At 44.9% G+C, this 17,201-nt stretch overlaps 1 protein-coding gene across 4 annotated transcripts in view; it reads left to right on the forward strand.

The window, feature by feature from the left end:
• The window catches only part of SH3PXD2B (SH3 and PX domains 2B), a 103,134-nt gene extending 93,657 nt beyond the window's left edge, over positions 1-9,477 (forward strand). For all 4 annotated transcript variants that reach the window (XM_081900036.1, XM_081900034.1, XM_081900035.1 and 1 more), the window contains 4 exons: positions 1,722-1,948; positions 2,437-2,486; positions 4,098-4,223; positions 6,277-9,477. In XM_081900036.1, coding sequence (XP_081756162.1) covers positions 1,722-1,948; positions 2,437-2,486; positions 4,098-4,223; positions 6,277-7,815 — 1,942 coding nt within the window. In that variant the 3' untranslated portion in view covers positions 7,816-9,477. The remainder of the gene's footprint in view (positions 1-1,721; positions 1,949-2,436; positions 2,487-4,097; positions 4,224-6,276) is intronic.
• Positions 9,478-17,201: the final 7,724 nt, after the last annotated feature.

Here is a 17,201-nt window from a genome sequence, read left to right on the forward strand (position 1 = left end):
TGACTATGCTCTAACCCTTGGTTGGTCAACTAGAGGTCTCTTCTGGCTACATTAGTTGTAAGTCTTGACACTGGGCTGACGCTGACAAAGTGTGTGTCGAGGTAAAGCAGAAAGCAGGCTTTGATTCCCATAACCTTCCAATGAACCTGCAGCATTGGCAACCACTACACCAGGAAAAAAGAATGTGTGTTGACATTTTAAACTGAGGAAATTTGCTTCAAAGAATCTCGAGTCTATTAAAGGCGCAGCAGCTGGCGTCATCTGATCCTAGCATCTTTGCCTCTGGCCACTAAGGTGGCATTTTCCTGTGGCTGGCACCAGTCCCTCCTCTCTGGCAGATGTCCTTGGTGGATGTGGTTTCTGAGTCACGGTAAAGGTTTAGGGCTATTGTTTTGTTTCGGGTTTCTCTTCTTTTAATGGTTTTGATGTAAGAAAAGAAGACATACGGCACACTGGAAAAGTGGCGACCTTTGTATAAGAACTGGAAACACCAAGAGTTAGACTGCTTTGCATGTGACAGAAAAGTAGATGCACCTGTCTCAGTGTTGTTTCCTGTTATACCTTCTTTTTTACATTGTGTTTATGTGCCACAGAGAAATGTGATTGGCCCTAGATCTCTATGTATATGCAGTGTATGCATTAGGGATGGGGAACCTCAGGTCCAGGGGCCAAATGAGGCCCTCAGGGTTTTTCCAAGGTCACACAGCCCTCACCAGTCCTGCTTTGCGCCCTCCTTGAGTGTGTTTTTTGCCTGGCTAGAATGTGCCTGGATGGAGAGGGATGTGTGAATGTGTAAAAACTAATCTAGTGTACAAACAGCAAATTTCGCATTTGCTGCTCTGTGGTTTCCCAGAAGGGGGTGTAGGCTGAAAAATTCCGCCCACCCCCAGGTGTCCACATGGTGAGAGTACACAGTTTGCCTCTACACAATATAGCAGAGGTGGGGCAGTCTTTGGCCCCTCCAGATGCTCTTAACATCCATCTCTGACCAGCTTCATGGCCAGTAGTCAAGGATTATGGGAACTGTAGGCTAGCAACACCTGGAGGACCACAGGTTCCCTCATCCTTGCATTTGAAGGACACAGCTGATACGTATGGTCTACAAACATGTACCTGTCAATTTTGCAATATGCGATGTGGCCCTTAGTCAGGCCCACTAGACTGTGACATTTGTCATGCTGCTTCAAAATAAGCAGAAATCATTCTGGACTCACTACATTAGAGTAGACCAGTGCATTTCAGGTAACAAATGATCAGAGGGTCTTTCTCTGTGCCAGTGATGCACCCATAATGGGTTGGAGACTCCTGTGTTCCAGATTAGTCTTGCTGTCCCTGTATGCCATAATCCATTCCACATCTGGAGACTGGTTATTACATCACAGCATACTGCCAGTATATAGCCTTTCCCCCCCAATGAGGTACAGTACAGCCACCTTGGGCATCTATGGAAAAATGGGAGATAAATTAGTTTAATCAACAATAAGCAAACATTCATAATTGTGAAGCTATGTGGTCTTGAAAGATAATCAAGAGTGTATCTCTCAGATAACGGAAGAATGAAATGGGGGGGGGGGGAATCTGGATTGATCAGTCTGATTTCTCAGACTGTTGATTCAGAACCCTTTTTGTGCCTCTCAAGAACTGCTATGAATCAGGCTGGCTGTAGCCGTGATAAGAACGAGACAGAAGTCTAAATAATTTGACTGTTCATATTGCTGCAGGTATCAGGGTCAGGAGGGCTGGGCCCCAGCGTCGTACCTGAAAAAGGGGAGTGGTGACATGCTTGCTCCAAAACTGGGATCTGCCACTTCCGCCCACTCCTATGCACTAGACCTGGATGGAATCTCCCGGCAGCAGAACTCGGCGGGCCGAGACAAGGATGGGCCGAACAACCAAAGAGATGGAAGGTTTGATGGTCGCCCATTGCCAAATGTGGACCTTAGGCGAAGTAAGTTGGGAAGAATGAACAATAGTTTTGGGTTCTTTGTAGGACATGCTAGCCTGGTGTGGTGCAGGAAGGTCTTCATGGCTCTTGAGTTTTGTGGCTTCTTGAGAATTATAATTGGAAGAACTGGGGTTATTTAGGTCAGTTCAGCAAAGCTGACGGTAAATTTTGGAATCCTTTCTAGTGTATGTTTGTATTACAATCTACTTCTGCTGCTATTCCAATGAAGCATATCTCAGACTTGGTGGCAGTTGTTTGGACGTTATGCATCTAGGGGGGAAATGCTGTTCAGGATTTTAGTGTAAGTTTGTTTGTGAAGAACCTACCCACCCCCCACCCCATCTCTATAATATATGTACTCAGTCTCTCTTTCCCTCTTGCTCTTTTTTTCTTCAGACTAGACTGGTGGGATCTTGTTAGTTCTTCTTAAGTATCACTTTTTGAAGCATGTTTTGATATCCTTCAATCACAATGAAATATTTTCTTGGCAGAATCACCAAAGATGAGACAGAGACCCCCTCCTCGTCGAGATCTCACAATAGTAAGTATTGCCCCCAGTTGCTTTAAGCTGGGGAGTTCTGGTGCATTATTAAATACACAGAACAAAAATAAGCTAGAGCAGTGGTGGTAGAAAGGGACACAGCTTGTCTTGCCACATTTTGCATTTTGGCATAGATTCCCATGTGCAAACATGTCCGTATATGTAACCTGCTTCTTAATGAATGGATGAATATGGAAGTGATAAAATAATGCTCTGGCAAGGATCAGGCCATTGCCGCAATATATAAAGGGGCAAATAGTGCTTTCTACATGCATGCCCTGTGCAACTGAACCCATGCACAAAATTCATTGCATGAGAAGCTTCCCTAATATTCCTCCTTGTGATCCACATGTACAGTGGTTCTACCTTATATAGCTGGTGCAGGAGTGAGGCTTAACCCCATCCCCCCAGATCTGCTTCTGTCTGTCAAGGGACTCTTCCCTTACGAATGAGTATATACCATTCTGTTTTGAAGTAGCTGCACAGGCCTTTTCTGTTGTGTTTATGGCCAGCAGCGACCCACAAAATATACTTCAGTTGTGGCAGTTTCCATAGCACAGGTGCTCTGGAAATAAGCCTACTTACCTACCATATGTGACAATGTACAGTGTTACCTCAGGTTAAGTACTTAACTCATTTCGGAGGTCTGTTCTTAACCTGAAACTGTTCTTAACCTGAAGCACTGCTTTAGCTAATGGGGCCTCCCTTTGCTGCCGTGCCACCAGAGCACAATTTCTGTTCTCATCCTGAAGCAAAGTTCTTAACCCGAGGTAATATTTCTGGCTTAACGGAGTCTGTAACCTGAAGCATATGTAACCCAAGGTACTACTGTACACTGCATGCATATAGAGTACATATTCTTAATCCGTCATGGGAGCATGGACTAAGGAAAGCTTTGCTTATAAGCTTTATGCATTTGTTTCTCTATGCATACAACTTTCCCCTCAAGTTCAGGGATTGACCGAGGAAACGTTGCCTTCCCCATGAGGCCCTGGAGCACACACAGCTAGCAGGGTCAGCAGTTGAGATATGTCTGTATAGATGTTCCTGAAATAGATTGTTTTTTAAAGCAAACTTGGCCCATTTTCCAAGTCATTCCTTTTATAACATAGTATTAGAAAGCGACTATATTCACTGATAAAAGAGTCTACAGAGAGTTGAAAATAAAACCCCACAGAGGGAACTCTTAGGGTAAGAAGATCCCTTGGGGAAAAGTGAGGGCGTTTTGCTTCTTCAGCGATAGTTTTCCCAAGAGCAGCCATTCAAAGCAGGGCTGAAGCTGGGAATACTTCTCTGCAGAGCTGAATTTTAATCTGAGCTGCACAAGAATTCATGAGCTTCTAAGGCTCTCCTCCCCTTCCAGGCAAGCAGTATGACGTCTGGAAGTTCGTTTCCAGGCCCAGACCTGCTAAACATCTCCAGCATCTTTAATCCTGTGTGGCCTCTCTTGAAAGATGAGCTTGTCAGCAGTAACTGTAAAATCAGTGAAGCCACATGAACCTGCCAGCCAAATGCTACCTTCCTTGTGGGCTAACCTGGAGGGCAGTGGGGTATATTGTCCCTTGTCGTCTTTGGACAGAAGTAGGCTGATGTGTGTTGTTTCTGCAACAGCCCCGTGGCCTCAACCTGCCTAAGCCTCCTGTGCCTCCGCAAGTGGAAGAGGAGTATTACACTATTGCTGACTTCCAGACTACTATCCCAGACGGCATCAGCTTCCAAGCAGGAATGAAAGTGGAGGTGAGGCTGCATCCTGCCCTGCTCTTCTCCATGCCCTTTGGGGCTTTCCATGGGTCCGCATGCTAAATCCTTTGTGTTTGCTGTAGTTATGCTGATGATTGACAGGGATGAGCAGTGCTATTCCCCCCCCCCCAAAAAAAAACAAAGTTTAGGAGTACTCTCATTTTGACTCAAGAAAATCACCATTTTATAGTTCAAAACGGGGAAAATAAATACAGTAAGTGGACAAGGTACAAAGATTCACAAAATGTTTAGGGGTATGCATCCGCCCCAGAAAAAAGCACTGGGGATGAGGGTCAAATTTCTGTCCTTATATCGGTGAGTAGGGAAGGATAATCCTCCCTGGTGTGCTGTGTTCTAGTCTGACTGGTATGTTCGTATTCCGTTTTAAAAGGTGTGTGGAACAGCTCACCTTTCCATCTTCCCTCCACACATGCACAGCAGCCCCTTTCACTGGGAGAAGGTAGAAGTATAAAAAGGAGGTATTCTCTGCTTCTCCACCATGAATGGAATATGTGCTGAAACTGCAACCATCTTTCAACTTCTGGTAATGCAGGCACTGATCTCCTCCAGCCGCCTGCTCACCCTGAACTTTCACTTTTTCCTTCGTCAGATTTTTGCCTTATCAGCTTAAAATATTTGCATACTGCTTACTATTTATTTATATATTGCATTTCTCTCCCACTTTTTCTTTCCCTATCCCCAATTAAAATTGCATTTTAAAAATATTTTTATTTATTTTATATATGCGACCACTATATTCAAGAATCTTTTTTAAAAAATATTTTTATTGATACAACAAGAAAAAAGATTCTTGAAGTGATTCGCTCCATAAAAACACACACACAACTACACTCTGTGTGTGTGTGTGAGAGAGAGAGCGCGCGCGCGCACATTTAGAAATGGGGATGTTAATTAGCTGTATCAGCCTTTAAAAATTTGGAGTTTAGTATCCTGCTGGCGGTACCTCATCTATGGCTCATTGCTGACACCTAGTGGCCAAGTAGTTTTCTTGGCCAATTGGATTCTTGTGCTGTGTGTGTCCACGTTTGCTTGGAGAAGAGAGCTGACGTGAAAGGTGGTCTGCTACTTTTGATGCTCTGAATACATATGCATGGGTGGATGCACCGGTACAAGAGAGTGGTTCCCATTTAATAGTGCAAACTAGCTAGAAGTACATGATTATATTTTGTATTGCACAAGGGCCTCAGCCACTTCATACATGACACAGAGACAAGCCCAGTTGTGTTACTGAGTGTTAACGCAACAAGGAGTTGCAGCCAATCTATGACTCCTCTTGCAACAGATGCATGCATGGCATCCACATATTACATTTGTAGGTGTGGTGTAGTGGTTAAGAACAGTAGTCTCGTAATCTGGTGAACCGGGTTCGATTCCCCGCTCCTCCACATGCAGCTGCTGGGTGACCCTGGGCTAGTCACACTTCTGTGAAGTCTCTCAGCCCCACTCACCTCACAGAGTGTTTGTTGTGGGAGAGGAAGGGAAAGGAGAATGTTAGCCGCTTTGAGACTCCTTAAAGGGAGTGAAAGGCGGGATATCAAATCCAAACTCTTCTTCTTCTAGGTGTGCACAAACACAAAATAACTTGTACACCTACGAAATGTCCTTTGTGAAATGATTCTCGCCTTCAGACAGTTAGATAAATTCAATAACAGAAGATTCTGTTAAGCAGAGTGAAGGGCCAAGGTTAGGACAATATAAGAAGTCTAAAGAGCAATATAAGGAAGCTACAGCTTTCTGCAGTTCCTTAACTATGAGAGGAAATGCCAAAAGATTCAAGGCTGAAATGAGACTCCATGGCAATTTTAAAAAATGGTTTTGAAAGTGGAAGCTCTTCCTTAATCTCCACCACCACCTTTGCTCCTAGAATTGGGAGGGAGGCAGAAAAGAAATTGCTGGGGCCTGGCTTCACCCTTGGGCTGGAGGTTAGCCACCTCTGTTTTTAAGTAACCCCCTCAGCTTTGATGTGAGCAGTTGAAGCTACTGGTGTGGCAAGAGACCTAAGGCATGGTGTTTCTCTTTCCTTCCGCAGGTCATTGAGAAGAACCTGAGTGGTTGGTGGTACATCCAGATAGAGGAGAAGGAAGGCTGGGCACCAGCTACTTTCATTGACAAGTACAAGAAAACTAGCAATGCATCTAGACCTAACTTCTTGGCACCGCTGCCGAATGAAATGGCGCAGCTCCGGCTTGGTGACAGTGTGGCAGAGAGCAGCTCTAATGGAGAAGCCTTTGGGCCATCCAGGCCTCTGCCTGAAGCACCACCCAACGACATAGACAGTGCAGGGAAATGGAAAGCGAAGGAGGTTTCCAAGGGTGCCCTGCCAGAGAGCAGCGATGCATCTCTCTCCGTGGGGTACGAGGAGATTTGTGATCGGGACGCCGAAGAGAAGCCGAGCCTCCCTCCGAGGAAGGAATCCATAATTAAATCCGAAGAGGAGTTGATAGAAAGGCAGCGGTTGGAACAGAGGCCACCTCCGAAGCCTCCTGGCATGATTTTGCCTGCGATTCCCCCCAAGCAGGCTGTCCCTCCAAGGGACAACAGGAAGCCAGAGCTCAAAACAGAGAAGGGGAAACTGTTCCAGCTGAAAAACGAAATGGGGCTAGAGTGTGGGCACAAGGTGTCTCCCAAAGAGGTGAAGAAGCCGAACCTTCGGCCCACTGTTAAGCCTGCCAAGCCAAAAGTTGAGCCCCCGGAGGACAAGCCTGAGCTCGGGACCCCGAACCCTTTCCTGAAATCAAAGCCTCAGGTCAGACCCAAGCCAGCAGCAGCCCCTAGGACAGATCCCCCTCAGGGAGATGACAAACTAGACATTTGCAACCTGAGGAGCAAACTCAGGCCTGCCAAAGCGCAAGAGAAGCCTTCTGATCAGGACCCCACGGCTGGCGAGAATGCCTTCAGTAACAACGCACTTCCTGTGGAATCTTCTGTCCGGTCTCAGGAAAGGCCAGCTGTGGAGATGAGGCCTCCATCCAGACCAGACAGCCAAGTCTTCAAGGAGGCTGCTTCATCCAAAGTTCCTTTTGGCTCCGCAAAGCTGAGTGAGGCCGATTCCAAGGGTAGCTTTCCAGCTTCCAGGGAACCACCTCAGCGGCCTGTGGTACCACCCAGGAGGCCGCCGCCTCCCAAGAAAGCCTCCACACCATCGCCTGCATCTTTGTTTGCCCCCTCTCCAGAAAATAAAGCTCCACAGAGGGAAGTGCCTGAACTGAGAGCTGCCTCTGTGCCTGGCAGGCCGATGCTGGTTCCACCAAAAGCCAAAGGTTTCCTGCCAGCTCCGTGCCAAGATGATGCCAAAGCGAAAAGCGGCCTAGGCCCAAAAGGAATCCCCAAGCCTGTGGAGAGGGAGAGAGGATCCGTCCCCATCACCAGTTCAGACGTCTCCAGAGAAGCCCTCTATGTGGCTGTGGCAGATTTTGATGGCGATGAAGAAACCAGCAGCTTTAAAGAAGGGACCTTGTTTGAAGTCCGAGAGAAGAACAGCAGCGGCTGGTGGTTCTGCAAGGTCCTTGCTGGAGCGCCATGTTGGGAAGGCTGGATTCCTTCCAATTATCTCAGAAAAAAGCCATAAGCCCCTCCATTTGTCTTCAGATTAAGCAGCAGCTCAACATTCCCCATTTTAGTATCAAAATATTTAATTAGTTTATTTATAGTTTTTCATAAGGCTGGCTCTATTATTATTTTTTTAAGTATCTGGGATACCATACATTCCAACTTGTGTCGTTTCCAAGAAAGAATAGCAAGGGAAACAGGCCTTCCTATTAGTGTAGCTTTGCTACTGTTGCTACTCTTGGCAGCTCATTCCCTAAATGCTTTTTAATAGGTTAATTCACAGAGACACACACAATTAATCCCTTCCCCACCCTCCATGTGGTTTAGGTCCACCTGCCTCTCACAGGGCTGGCTGATTAAAAAAAGTGTTCTTTAAAATTGTCTCTCAAGTTCTGGAACACACAGTAGCAAACAAAAGGCCCGCACACACGTTAGAATGTAAAAACCTGGGAGATAATTTGTTTTCAGCTTGGTGAGGAAATGGAAGTGAGTCCCGCTAACCAATGAATGGAAATGAGAAATTGAAAAGCCACTGTTTGTGCTGAGTTCCCTTGTTAAATACCACGTGCCACATTTTGCTGTTATTCAGATGCTAATATGCCTCTGAATAAGTAATTTGATGTTCTAGGATATGCCTAGGTGGAAAGGCCTGTCCAAGTAGCTGCTAAGAGATTCTTTCTAGCCTTGTATAAGTATCTTTTGCCCCATATTTGAGCAATCCTTCTGCCACTGTAGGTCCCACATTAATGCCTCTTTTGATGTCTGTTGCGCTGACCTCTTTGTATAGGCTCCCCTCCCAGTATTATAGTCTCCTTTTAGTAAATAAAGCAGATATTATATTAGGTTATCCATACTGTTCCGCTGTAAGGTTTCAAATAACTCCCAAGACCTCCTGGCAGGAGGATTGCTAGCAGAACAAAGTGCTGCCTCTTCAGGGACAGATTGCACAGCTGCATTCATGCCTGTACGCAAGTAGATCTCTAGTGCTGTCCTATCATGATTCCTCAGGTCTGGTAGATGACAGCTGCCAGGATGGTAGCCCTCCAGTAGGTGCTAATAATTTATACTGCAAGGCTTCCCAACCTGGAAGTAGCATCTAGATTTCACAAGGGATGGGGGTTTTGCTGTACCCCTCCCCACTTTATCTATTCCTTACCTATTTCTATTCCTTACCCTTTCCAAAAAGCATGTTTCTCACCCATAGGTTGATTTGTAGGGTGGAGAGGGGAGAATGTGGATGTTATGCAGCGAGGCTAAAACAATAGTTCTTGGGGCTGTTCTAACTTATCTAAGTGGGAAGGCATGTGTCTGATTCTGGCCTCTTTAACTATGGACCATGGCAATTTTCTGTGATGCCATAGAAATGGCTCTCGTGAGAGGAGGGCTGGGTTCAGAGCACAATGTGCTTAATACAACATATGTATATTTTGGAGCAGTGGTCATGAGGTATCAGAGAAAGAAATATCAAATGTGCGTTTAGAAATATATATGTCTTCACATACGTTGCCCCCCTTTCATTTAATACATGTGTATGTGTATTCATCTCCAGGGTGTGAAAAAGCCAAGTGAGCAATGCCTCCTGCTCTCAATCTTACCATTGCTGCAATGGATCAGTGGTTTTATTTTCAGAAATATAAACCTGGATAGATTCACTGCTGATCTAACAGTAAAAACAAACAAACCATGTTTGCATTGACTAAGAGAGGGTCAATGATTTCCCATGTTTGTATTATTGGTGTGAGTCTGCCTAGTTCGGTCTCCCATGGGCTGAACATCACTTACCTGCTTTAATCAGGTAGTATACAGATTTAATTTAAGCCAACCTTCCCCAATCTAGTGCCTTCCAGATGGGGTGGTGAGAACATGCAACTCGACACCTGGAGGATACCAGTTCAAGGAAGGCTGGCTTAAATTAAATCTGCATACTGTCATAAATCTTCCTATATAATGGTTATTTTTTAAAAAATGGAGGATTTAGGAGTCCATCTCCTTATTTTGCTTTCTGAAACTCAGCACTTGAAGTTCACATCATGTCATTTTCCCTAAAGACATGTTGCTTTGGTCCCAGCTTAGATACAGGTACTGTCCTTTTAGTGCTGTAGTGTTTCTTCTGTCCATCCCTTAGATCAGCGGTAGCCAACATGGTACCCTAAATGTTGTTGGGCTACAACTCCCATCACCAGCTTCAAGCATCCTTTGAGGATGCAGATTATCTAGATCCATTCTAGTCTGGATTCTGGCTTGGTTTGGAGACAGATCAGCCTTGGTTGCCCTGATAAATTACCATTGTCTAGAGAAGGATAGGGGGAGTGTGTGACTATGTTACTCTTTCTTGATCTCTGTGACTTTTGATACCATCCGCTATGGTGTTCTTGGACTGGCTCTTAGAGATGGAACCTGGGGGCATGTTCTTCAGTGGTCCGTTCCTACCTTCAGAGCCTGTTTCAAAGACTAGCACTGGAAGATTGCCTGTTGGCTTCCCAGCAGTTATGTTAAGAGGTCCCATCTTGTCCCCAGTTCTGTTTAATGCCTATATGAAGCCTTTGGGTGAGGCCATTAGAATATTTGGAGCTAACTGCCATTGATAAACTGATGTCACCCAACTCTTTCTCTTTGGCATTTGAGTCAGGTATGATGCGCAAGCCCAGAGCCAGTGTCTGGACTCAGTGGTGGGTTGATAAACTGGAGCTGAATCCTGGTAAGACTCAGGGCCCTGTGTGTGTGTGTGCACCTACTGTCCAGGATAGAGGTCAGTTACCTGCTGTGGGTGGGGTTGCACTTCCTCTGAAGGGACAGGTATGTAGTCTGAGAGTGCTGCTTGATCCATTGTTGTCACGGGGGGCTCCAGTACCTTGGAATGCTTGGTAGTTTTGGCTGGTGTGCCAGCTATGGCTGTTTCCGGACAGGGATAGCTTAGCTCCAGTGGCCCATGCAGTGGTCCCCTTGCAATGGAATTGCTGCAGTGTGCTCTGTGTAGAGCTTGTGTTTGGTTGGGAAGCTGCAACGAATGCAGAATGTGGAGTCACAGCTTATGGCCAGGTTGCCTTCTGGAGAGAACTGCACTGGATGGCAAAATGCTTTACAGGACCAAATTTAAGATTTTACTGTTAAGAGTATAAAGCCCTAAACAACTTGGTACCAGGCTATCTGAGACATCACCTTATCCTCTATGTACCTGTATGTTCACTGCAGTATTTTATTCTTTTAAACTGTATTTTTACTTTTTTTGTTGTTGTTGTTTTGTTGTTGTTGTTGTATACTGTTATGGTATTTTGTAACATTTAGCAGTTATCAATATTCCAAAATTAATTAATAAATCGGCTAAACCAATGATCAGGGTTGATGGGAGTTGTAGTCTGACAACGTCTGGAAGATACCACGTTTGTTATCTCTATGTTAGATAGGTCTCACTCATCTTTGCATGGTCAGTAAGCAAGGTATCCTTTGTGCCATATGGGAGATGAAATTTGATTATTCACTTTTTGTGCTTGCATCTCCCAGCTCTGAACCTATGATAACTGCTCTAGTGATGTCATCAGATAGGTAAAGAATTTGCTTTCTCTCTCTTCTCTGTTCGATTATATGTGTGTGGTAGTAAACACTACAACATGATGCCAAAATAGATTGCTTTATACCAAAAAAATGACTATGAAGAGAAGCAACTTGACTCATTCCCCCACCCACCCCAGTCTCAGTTCCAAGGGCCTTTCTTGTTCCCATTTTGCTAGATCTTGAGGTGCTTCCTCACGAGTCCCAGTGCTCTCCTTCCACACACCTCTCTATCCTTGGCAAAACCTTCATAGAAGGGGCCCTGGACTGATAGTGCTGTGTCTGAAAGCAGCCCTTGACACACACACCTCTGTGCCTCATTTTTTATTATTGCACAGGATGCAGACAATAATACTGACCTAACTTGCTGGGCATGAGAAGCATTGGTGAGCTAGCCCTTCCCTCAGTACTTTGTCCTAGGCCAGCCTCCCACAACCAGTGCTCTCCGGAAGTGGTTGGACTTCAATTCCCATTAGACCCAGCAAACAAGGTCAGTGGTCAGGGAAGTTGAGAGTTGTAATCCAACAACATCTGGAATGGCACAGGCTGCGGAAAGCTGTCCTATGCTGAATTGGGGGGGGGGATCATTCTAATTATTGCCTGTGACACCTAGGTGAAACTTGCCCACAGTCACATACTGTGTTTTCCTTCCACCAGGCTCACTAAATCACATCCCAGGGTAACTAACTTTACTATGGGGATAAAGGATATTCAGCCTTTTGCTTACCAAAGCCAGCTTTGCAGCCCTCTGACTGGGATGTTGGAGGCAGAGGGAGGCTGCCTAAATGGCCTTGCCTTCCTGTGCAAACATTAGAAGCCTGTTTTAATGTCTCGTATTATGTAAACTTGTATCAATCTGTACTTTACCGTGGGTGGGATTTGGGGTGGGGGAGGGAGGGTTTCTGAGGATGATAGATGTAGCCTGTGTAAAATATCATGTATACTTCCAACATTAAAGGGTGGTGGCTGTTGGGTTTTTTTTTTAGGAAAAGAAATAAAAAAATGAGCTTGACTGGTTTCAAGCAGAATTGTTACAACACTTTTGCTTTTTTCCTTCTGTCTATCCGACGTGTCAAATGCTGTTTTAACAGAACAAATGCCTCACTTAGGGGGCTGCAAGGCCCCCCACTCACAGTCCTAGAAAGTGGCCTCTATCTGACTCTCAAAAGAAGCAAGAGTATTGCTTGCTCTTGGTGTAATCTTGCCGGAGCTAAGTTTTTACCAAGGTTGTACTGTTTCCTTCTCTGCCATACCTGCTAGAGAAATGGGAATAATGCATTATTTAAAGCGTTAATTTATTAAACACACACAGAGTGGGGGGGGGGGGCTTCTGCCAAGGCTAGACCTGTTGCAGTAACCTTTTAACATTTTGGAGTAGTTTGAATGCTCAAGCAGCAATGGGGATACAAGTGGTTTGTTAAACGTTCTATAAAGCTTGCTCGAAAATAAAAAGTCCTTCACCAGAAGTTTTCACAATGAAAGGTAGTAAGCTGTGGTGTCCCATAAGGTCCTCTTTGTTCATAAATTACCTGCAGCGAGGAATTGTGAAGCGGTCACATGGCGTCAAAGGATCCCAACTGGACTGCAAAGAGCTCCAAAAGTGTTTGTCCAAACTGGGTGAGTATGCAACAACATTCCTAACTTCGTAGTACACGTGGATGGGATTATCCATGGGTGGTGACACTGCTGGGAAGTTCAGTGAGAATGTGGGGTCAGTGTACAGCATCAGGGGTAGCAAACCGCACCATCCACCTCTGCCTGCCATGCGTATAGTGGCTGGGCAGCTGCTGGCCTGTCTGCAGCTGCTGCTCAGCTGCAATGGTCCCTTGCTCCTGCTGCTGTTCCCAGCTTATCCTGGGCTGCTCCCCCACACCCAGGCATGGAGTGCAGCTGCTGCAGGGAAGCAGCAGGTGGTGCTTCATCAGTTTATTGGAGCATCAGTGGCCTTCCATACGCCACTATGGGCGCACCACTCCTTATTCTGAGGCAAGGGTCCTTCCTTAGCGTGAGGCATTGTCATGGTCAAAGCAGTGTTGGTGGAGGCCATTTCTGTGGCTATCTCAGCTTCAAGGTCTCACTCTGGGCCCCTTCCTCAGAGCACAGCAGTGAGGGCAAGGATGGTTCTACAGCTAGGTGGGGATGGCAAGTCAATCTATTGTGCCAGTGCTGTGATCATATGAAGGTTTGCCAAAATACCCCACCCCTTTCGGGAAGGGGATTGCTATAGGGTAGAATTCAATGTCATGCTATGGCAAATGTCCCTTCTGAGCCAGTGTGTGCCAATGGAAGCCCTCATGCAAGACTTGTGCTGACAGTACTTATTAGGCGAATCCCATCCATTGTGTGTGGGAGGGGGTAGAACTCAGAATCACCCAATGAAGACGGGGCATCTAACTGGGCATGGAGTGTTGATGTGCTGCTATGGGCAGGGAGAAAAAGAGAATGGAGCATCTTCACTCTACACTGCAACACTTTGCTGCATTTCTCACTTACAGCTGTGTATGTATGTAGATAGATTTTCCAGTTTATTTGCCCAATAAACAATGCAGTATAGAACAGAAAAAGAATGTTGTGCCACTTAATATCATTTTGCAGGAAGGCAAGCAGTAGGGAGGGTTGTCATAAGGCCTATAGCTGGAGTCTAGATGTTCCTGCAACAGTGGCATCCAGTATCTTTGCTCCAGGCCAACCTCAAGAACAGGGAGATGAATTCAGGGGTAAGTACTAAGCCTATTCACCCAGCTCCTCAGAGTCATCCTCCTAGGCTATATTGCTTGTTAAATTTGCCATCCCATGGAGTAGTCCCCCTGCTGCTGAGCAATTAAATTACATGCTTGTTTGGAAAAAAATGAAGTCTCTCATATACTTTAGAAATTTGTGCACAGATCAAAAGCTTGTGCGTCTTCCAAGAGAAGTTAAGTCATTCAGTGGGGATCATTTTGTTTTGCACATCACTCCAGGACCTAACGTTCTGGACTTACCAACAGTAAGAAAGGAGCAACTGTTTTGAGTTCCAGGAGGGAAAGATAAGGAGCCCCTTTTGTGCTTATGATATGACCTGCTTCTAGCCTTCTTTAGTGCAGTTCTGAGCTTCAAATGACCACTATGTGGTGCTATTAATGCAATTACCCAAATCTTGTTTCCCCCATTGCATTAAGCCTTGTAACTGTCGAGTAGCACCTGTTAGCTAGAGGCAGCGGTGGAAGTGAATTTCTGGTCTTCAGCTGCTGCCTTTGATCTCTTCAGTTAGTCCCTGATAAATTACTCAGAAGCAACGTAGCAGAAATGGAAATGCAGGAAGCTGAGTAGTTTTGCATGTGCCTTAAGGCTTGGTTATAATTACGTATGGGGTGCCTGGCTCTCAACAATCCTGCCCTTGTGCTGTTAGGAGCCAAAGGAATGGCAGTGCTACTTGGCATTTAGCAGCCCAGACCCATGTTATATTGTAGGAGCTAAAGGCGGCTTATTGTAGTATATGAGGTGAAAGTCACGGTGAAGACCAGAGGGCTAGTATTATCAACTGACTGCAGGATGGCTTCCCATACCAACCCCCACCTTCAGTTGTCCTAGCACTCCAGTTGCAAATTTTACTTGGTTGAATGCCTCTCACTTTTGCCTTGTTCCTAAATTGTGCTTGGGCTTGACAGACAGCAAAGCACATGGCAAGGAAGTATCTTGGGCTTGAATTGACTGATGGGGAGCCATTGTGTTCTGTTCACCGTAGTCCAAGCTGCACTGTGGGTGGCAGCCAACCTTACGGTGTTAATAACCCAAAAACCCATCGTCTCAACACTGGCTTCCTTCCTAATGGAGAGGCACAGGGAGCAGATTGCACCACACCCAGAATTCCCTGGAGCCCTGATAAAGAGAAGGTTGTTGGCAGCAGCTTGAGACTTTTACCTGTTATAATGATTAAACTGAAATTCAAATGCATTCACCATTTCCATTCCAGACAGCATTAACTGCCATGCTTGTGTCCAAATAACCAAGCAGGTTGCATTAGAAGTGGTTTTAGATTATTTACTTCCATTGTTTGTTTGTTTCTCTCTCTGAGAAACTAAGACCTGGAAGGGCCACCTAAATGAGCAACAGCACAGTGGGATGGAAATGATGGAAGTATTGTGCTTTTCAAGCCATGTTCTCAATTACATTAATTGTGACAGAGACACACTTTTTCTGGTTGCTTGCCCATCATTGGTCTTTTATTTGCTCCCAAGAGTTGTTGAAATATGTACAGGAAGTCCAAGTCGCACGTCTCACTTGTTTCCACACATAACTGCTCTTAAAATGGAAGCCTTCCATGATTATCTTAATGTCTGAAAAGTGTATAAACCCCATAATAGACAGCATGGCGAATTTGTGAAAATTCATTTTGGCAGAGGTGACCATGTGAGTAGCAATTCTATGCTTCAGTTAATGGGATATAAGGTAGCAAAAGTGTAAACAGAACTCGTGTTACATTCTTATGAGCAATCTCCTCTGATATTAGCATCTAAGATGGTATCCTGCTTTCAGGGCCTGATTGTTTACGTGTCCTGATAGGGTTGCTTAAATGTTGACATGTTTTTTGTCTGCTGACTTTTCAGTTGTTTTAAAATGCTTTTTATTGATAACTTTAATATTTCTTGGAAACTGCCTAGTGGTTTTATTACAACCAAGTGGTATATAATTTTATTAAATAAATAAATATTACTTATTAACTGAGGGACAGAAAAGCAATATCAATTAAAAACCTTTTGCACCTTCAGGTAATTAGTTAGCCTAAGATGTTACAGTTAAGTCTTGGTATTTTCACTCTTTGCAAGAAATATGCTAGTGCCCAGTTATTGAAGTGACTGAATGTCAAGCAAAAATGGTTTGGGAGTTGTCTCTACTGTATGCTTTTTGTAACCTTCCAGGGCCTCTTGCCATCCTTCCATGTCACAAGCATTAGAATCTGTCAAATTATCTACAGTGAAATGGAAAATGATGTGACAACCTAGCTTAACGTAAGCCTGGGAGGATTTGCCGACAGCTACAGGTAGGCAAGGGACCATGACTCCTTTTAGAGTTGAAAGATGCTGAATTGATAGCTTCTCTTTTTTTTTTTAAAAAAAAAGGCAAGCTGTCTTGGAAACCCCTGAACTATCCATTTACAGTAGCTGTCTTGCATTCTGATATTGTTAGTGTCTGTGGCCCCACTGTCTGTGTCATATGTAGAGGAGTTAGGACTCTTGTGCAGGAGCAGAGTGTAGTGATACAAGTGGTAAAGTCACTCTTGTTAGTGTACTTTGCAGTGGTGGAACCAGAATAGTCTTTTCAGCTCTCGTAGTTGACATGGTAAATAAACATAGAGTTTGGAGGATATGTTGGATCCCCTTTTGGGGCGAACTCCTGTTAATTTTCCATACTGGCTTTGCACATAACACCTTTGTGCGTGAGAGTAGAGTGAAAAGGTGGTTTACTCTGCATTGGCGACACTAAGCAGTATGGGTTGCTTCACAAATTTCAGATATTGAACACTAGCCAACATTTTGCTTATCACCCTGTGTACATTTCCCAGTAGTCAGTTTATTAGCAGGCTACTGTGTGTCCCTTTGTGCAAGCTGTGGTTAAACTAGGAAGTCTCCAAAACATCAAGGATCTCAAATCAGCTTCAACCCACATGCTGGGTTGGTCTAAAGCAGGTAACCATATTGTTCCAGTTTGGACAAAAATGGCAAACTGTTTCATTTGTGGCTTCCTGGTTTAACCACAGCTCACATGAACAGGCAAAAGTCATGAGGCATGGTCATCTGAATGCTGGCCTGGATCCATTGATCTTTTGATTTGTTCTCATTTTCACCCCAACTTTTAACAAGTCACCTTAACAACAGG

This window comes from Podarcis melisellensis (assembly GCF_964234715.1).
Source record: "Podarcis melisellensis genome assembly, chromosome: 2".
In the NCBI taxonomy this organism is placed as follows: domain Eukaryota; kingdom Metazoa; phylum Chordata; class Lepidosauria; order Squamata; family Lacertidae; genus Podarcis; species Podarcis melisellensis.